This window comes from Scyliorhinus torazame, chromosome 10 (genome assembly GCF_047496885.1).
Source record: "Scyliorhinus torazame isolate Kashiwa2021f chromosome 10, sScyTor2.1, whole genome shotgun sequence".
Classification (NCBI taxonomy): Eukaryota; Metazoa; Chordata; class Chondrichthyes; order Carcharhiniformes; family Scyliorhinidae; genus Scyliorhinus; species Scyliorhinus torazame.
Window position 1 is genome coordinate 113,454,258 of NC_092716.1, and position 6,000 is coordinate 113,460,257.

Here is a 6,000-nt window from a genome sequence, read left to right on the forward strand (position 1 = left end):
GCACCCCTTATCACTGTGGATGTATGCGGGGAAACCGAACAGTGTAAAAATAGTTTGGAGTGACTTGATGACGGTGGTTGTGGTCATGTCCGGGCAGGGGATGGCGAATGGGAACCGGGAGTACTCATCAATCACGTTCAGGAAATACGTGTTGCGGTCGGTGGAGGAGAGGGGGCCTTTGAAGTCCATGCTGAGGCGTTCAAAGGGACGGGAAGCCTTTATCAGATGCGCCCTCTCTGGTCGGTAGAGGTGTGGTTTGCACTCCGCGCAGATTCGGCAGTCCCTGGTGACTGTCCTGACCTCCTCGATGGAGTAAGGCAGGTTCCGGGACTTAACAAAATGGAAACACCGGGTGACTCCCGGGTGGCAGAGGTCCTCGTGGAGGGCTCGGAGGCGGTCTACTTGTGCGGTGGCACAAGTGCCGCGGGATAGGGCATCAGGAGGCTCGTTCAGCTTCCCGGGACGATACAAGATCTCGTAATTGAAGGTGGAGAGTTCGATCCTCCACCGCAAGATCTTGTCGTTCTTAATCTTGCCCCGCTGTGCATTATCGAACATGAAGGCCATCGACCGTTGGTCCGTGAGGAGAGTGAATCTCCTGCCGGCCAGGTAATGCCTCCAGTGTCGCACAGCTTCCACTATGGCCTGGGCCTCCTTTTCGACCCAGGAGTGGCGAATTTCGGAGGCATGGAGAGTGCGGGAGAAGAAAGCCACGGGCCTGCCCGCTTGGTTGAGGGTGGCGGCCAGAGCTACGTCAGACGCGTCGCTCTCGACCTGGAAGGGGAGAGACTCGTCGATGGCGCGCATCGTGGCTTTTGCGATGTCCGCTTTATGCGGCAGAAGGCATGGCGGGCCTCCGTCGACAGGGGGAAGGTTGTGGATTGGATTAGGGGTCGAGCCTTGTCGGCGTAATTAGGGACCCATTGTGCATAGTAGCTAAAGAAGCCGAGGCAGCGCTTTAGGGCCTTGGGGCAGTAAGGGAGGGGGAACTCCATGAGGGGGCGCATGCGTTCGGGGTCGGGGCCTATGACTCCATTTCGCACAACGTAGCCTAGGATGGCTAGACGGTCGGTGCTAAACACGCACTTCTCCTTATTGTAGGTCAGATTCAGGAGGTGCGCGGTCTGGAGAAATTTACGGAGGTTGGTGTCGTGGTCCTGCTGGTCATGGCCGCAGATGGTGACGTTGTCAAGATACGGGAACGTTGCGTGTAAGCCGTACCGGTCAACCATTCGGTCCATCTCTTGCTGGAAGACCGAGACCCCGTTTGTGACACCGAAGGGAACCCTTAAAAAGTGGTAGAGCCGCCCATCTGCTTTGAAGGCAGTGTACTGGCGGTCGTTGTTACGGAGGGGTAGCTGGTGGTAGGCAGACTTGAGATCTACCGTGGAGAAGACCTTGTATTGCGCGATCCTGTTTACCAGGTCGGCAATACAGGGGAGGGGGTACGCGTCCAGTTGCGTAAACCAGTTGATGGTCTGGCTATAGTCGATGACCATCCTATGCTTCTCCCCGGTCTTTACCACCACTACTTGAGCCCTCCAGGGGCTGTTGCTCGCTTCACTGACCCCTTCCTTCAGCAGCCTTTGGACCTCGGACCTGATGAATGTCCGGTCCTGGGCGCTGTACCATCTGCTCCTGGTGACGACGGGTTTGCAATCCGGGCTGAGGTTCGCAAACGGAAGGCAGGTCGACCTGGAGGGTCGCGAGGCCGCAAACAGTAATGGGGGGTATAGGGCCGCCGAATTTAAAAGTAAGGCTTTGTAGGTGGCACTGGAAATCCAGTCCCAGAAGGGTGGCTGCGCAGAGGTGCGGCAGCACGTATAGGCGCAAATTGCGGAATTCTCTGCCTTAGACGGTGAGGTTCGCGAGGCAGAACCCTTTTATCTGCACCGCGTGTGACCCGGAGGCCAGGAGATCCTTTGTTGGGTGGGATAGGTGACCAGAGAACAGCGCCTTACCGTGTCGGGGTGGACGAAGCTCTCCGTGCTCCCGGAGTCGATGAGGCATGATGTCACATGGCCATTGATGGCGATCGTCGTGGTGGCCTTTGCTAGCGTTCGGGGCCGACTCTGATCCAGGGTAATGGAGGCCAGCTGCAGCAAGGAGTGAAGATCGGGCAGCGCATCGTCAGCCGTGTTGGAGGCTTGAGGCCCCATCCAAGATGGCGCCGTCCATGGATCGCACATGGAGTCCGGGGACTCCGAAGATGGCGGCGGGGAGGAACAAAATGGCGGCGGGGAGGGACAAAATGGCGCCGCACTCTGCTCCCGCGAGGCGGAGGCCAGCTGCAACAAAGGGTTTTGGTCGGGCAGCAGGTAGCCAGCCGTGCTGGGGGCTTGAGGCCCCATCCAAGATGGCGCCGGCCATGGATCGCACGTGGAGTCCGGGAACTCCGGAGATGGCGGCGGGGAGGAGCAAACTGGCGGCGCATGCTGCTCCAGCGTGGTGGAGGCCAGCTGCAGCAAGGGGTTTTGGTCCGGCAGCGCGTAGCCAGCCGTGCTGGGGGCTTGAGGCCCCATCCAAGATGGCGCAGGCCAGGGATCGCCCATGGAATTCGGGGACGGAGACTCCGACGATTGGACCGGCGAGGGACAAAATGGCTGCGCGCACTCCTCCAGCATGGTTGCCGGGGGGAAGAATGGCTGCGGCTGCGACGCTGCCTCGCGGGGCAAAGGCTGTGGTGCGCGTTGGGCCGGCGGGGCTGGGAAAAGGGAGTGCGGCGGTGGGCCTGGGACGGTCGGGACTTGGAAGAACGGCTGTGGTTGCACAGCGGGCGGCTGAAAGAACGGCTGAGGGTAGTCATTAGATACCGCACGGGCGAGGCAGACCGCGGCACAGTGGCCTTTCTTGCCGCACCCTTTGCAGGTGACGGTGCGGGCCGAGCAGCGCGCGCGTGGGTGATTCGCCTGACCGCAGAAGAAGCAGCGTTGGCCGGCGGCGGTAGTGGGGTGCCTTGCCGCGCAGGCCTGCGGAGTTAGCGGGTAAGTCTGGGGGTTAAGCGGGTAAGTCTGGGGGCTGCTGCGGCGGGGTGCCACGCAGCCCAGGGGGGCGCGGAGCGCGCGGGGGCGTACGCAAGGGCGTTTTTGTACGCCACGTCCATGGACCCTGCCAGGGCCCGGGCCTCGGTGAGGCCCAGCGTGTCCATTTCGAGTAGCCTTCGGCGAATTTTGGGGGAGATCATACCTGCCACAAAAGCGTCTCGAATTAAAAGTTCGGAGTGCTCGTTCGCCATCACGCTAGGCAGCCGCAGTTTTGGCCCAGCACGATCAGTGCCCGGTAGAAATCTCCTAGCGTCTCATCTGGGCTCTGCCGTCTCGTTGCCAGCAGGTGACGGGCGTAGACCTGATTAAGTGGACGAATATAGTGTCCTTCCAGCAGTTCCATGGCTTTATCATAGTTCGCCGCCCCTTCGATCAGGGGGTAGATCGCCGGACTGACCCGCGAGCGTAGGAGGTGTATTTTCTGCCTTTCCGTGGGGGTGTCGGCAGCCGTATCGAGGTAGCTCTGGAAGCATGCCAGCCAATGCTTAAAAATCGCGGCAGAGTTTTCTGCGTGAGGGCTGAGCTGAAGGCACGCCGGCTTGATGCGGAGATCCATCCTTCAAAGTACTTATCTGATTAAATTGATACACAGTCAATAATCTTGAGTCCATGTGGAGTCATATCGATTCAGCTTTAATCAGATAGAACTGTACCCAGCAGCGAAGTTACAGAAGTGAAGGCTCCTGGGATGGCATTGGTTCTTGTACCCTGCCTCTCAGGGCGGGGCTATGTACATTGCCCAATGGTAGACCCCGCGGTCTAGCCAATGGTCATTCCTCTCTCTGGTACCGCAATACCTGGTATTACCACAACCGGGGAGTACACCACGTCGCCATGGGACCAATTCCAGAGGCCTGCTCAGCAATCCTCCGTTCCCGATCGGCCGAGTTCCCGCTGGCGTGGAACTAACCTGCTATTGCCGGTCGGGATGCTCACTAGTCCGCAGCCGCCCTGGTCGGGGTCGGGCGGATCGGTGACTGGGGGTGCCTTATAGGTGGCCAGGGCATTAATGTGCGGGGTTTAAGGGATGGGCGTGCGGCTGATCGGGGGTCTCTTTGTTGACTCTGGCTCTGCGTTCGAGTCCGCCATGGAGCACAGCGCGGCTGCATGTCCTCTGACCCGGAAGTGCGGGTTCCCGTATCTGCAGCAAAAGCTGCGAGATTCACTCTGCGTCTCTGCTCGCCCCCTGCAGGGCAGGGAATTCGTTTCACTTTTTTGCAGGAATTTCAGGAGTAAATCTGCACTGTTTTGACACCGGCGTGGGGGACATAGTCTCAATAATGGAGAATCCAGCCCCACATGTCTGAGAGTCAAACCTCCTCTGTGTTCCTCTGAAACATTAACCTAGGGGCTGCGAGGGGCCTAGTTTTTGTGTGTCTCCATGAGGAGGCACAATGGAGGACTTGCTGCCGATGGAGGGGCTATTTACTGACAGAGAAAGATTTACACGTTCGGCTCTCTTTTTCACATTGCTGCTATTCAGTGGTGGAGGCTGAAAATGTGGAGAAAACAATCACACAAAAGCAGAAAACAAATACATTCTCTGACCCACACACTAGACAAATGATGTTGACCAGCTGGGCACATCCTTCTGTCAATTCCTTTTAATAATCTAGGTTATTAACCTCTTTGCGAAGATAAATAGATCCTTCCTATTAACCCTTGACTTCATATCATTTTATACACCTCAATTAAATCTTCCCTCAGCCTCCAATGTCCAGTGAAAACACCCCCAGCTGACCCAATCTTCCTCATAAACAAACTTTTCCAGCCCTGGATAGATGAGTGTGAAATCAAGACTGTTTTTTCGAGTGGACCTCGAAGATCCCATTGAAGAAGAATGGGCAGTTCTCCCCACTACCTTGGCCAATATTTCTCCCTCAATCAGCATCACAAAATCAAATTATCTGGTCAGAGTCACATTGCTGTCTGTGGGAACTTGCTGTGCACAAATCGGTTGCTCCATTTCCTACATTTCAACAGTGGCTACTCTTCAAAACAACGTCATTGGCTGTAATGCACTTTGAGATGAGCAGTAATGAGAATCTGTTCTCTCCCCAACACCCATTCTTCCTGCCTTTTCCCAAACACTGGGTGCCAATGGGATATTGAACAGTGGAGGGCATCACTCAGGAATTAACTGGAAAATGATTAGTATTAGCGAACGCTGCACAGTCTCTCAATCACAATCTTCCCCAACTCCACCTCATCCACAAATCCAGAATTTAGTTTAGCCCAGTTTTAATTTCCAACTCTACACAGACCAGGGATCTAATCTGGGATCTTCACCCACTGTGAGTTCAGGAGACCAGGGGACTGTCAGACACTAACTTTACCTTGTGCCCAATGCCAGGGTAGGGTATCCCCGTGCCTTAGCTCCTGTGGAGCCCCATTCACTTACCAGTAATGTAGATGTTGGCCTGTAGATGCCTGCAGGTAGCCGGACCACTGCCTGAAGTTTAGTTGGGTGTTCAGACCCGGCAAGGACAGGATTTCATCTGGGGCGTAATATCCCAGAGCGCCGCCCACACAGAGCAACAGCAAACTCCACCACATTGCTGCGAAGCAGGCGGAGAGAGGGAGACCGTAAGATTAACAACTACAACCCGGAGGATCTCACAGGAATGTGGTGGCAGACAACTCCTTATATAACTGGGGCTAGGAATTGCATGATCACATGACTGATAGTAAATTATACAAAGAGGCAGGGAGTTACAATATCAGATGATAAGGAAATAAATCGCAAGGTATTAAACCAAATATTGGAATATCAATGCAGGTGACAATCTATCATTTGCACTGGAAAATGTACCAATAGTCTTGGTAAAGTAATTAAATGGCTTGTGTCCTTAGCCTGTCCTTTAAATACATTAATTCAGTGCAGATAAGAACTCGTGCTCCTCTCAACCATTGACATATTTTCCAGAGTTTTCCCAGCAACCATCCACAGGTTTGG

General features: G+C 55.4%; 1 protein-coding gene across 1 annotated transcript in view; it reads right to left on the bottom strand.

The window, feature by feature from the left end:
- LOC140430871 (lysosomal protective protein-like) overlaps positions 1-5,657 on the bottom strand; it is a 44,392-nt gene extending 38,735 nt beyond the window's left edge. Inside the window, exon 1 of the mRNA XM_072518634.1 lies at positions 5,446-5,657. Coding sequence (XP_072374735.1) covers positions 5,446-5,600 — 155 coding nt within the window. The 5' untranslated portion in view covers positions 5,601-5,657. The remainder of the gene's footprint in view (positions 1-5,445) is intronic.
- Positions 5,658-6,000: the final 343 nt, after the last annotated feature.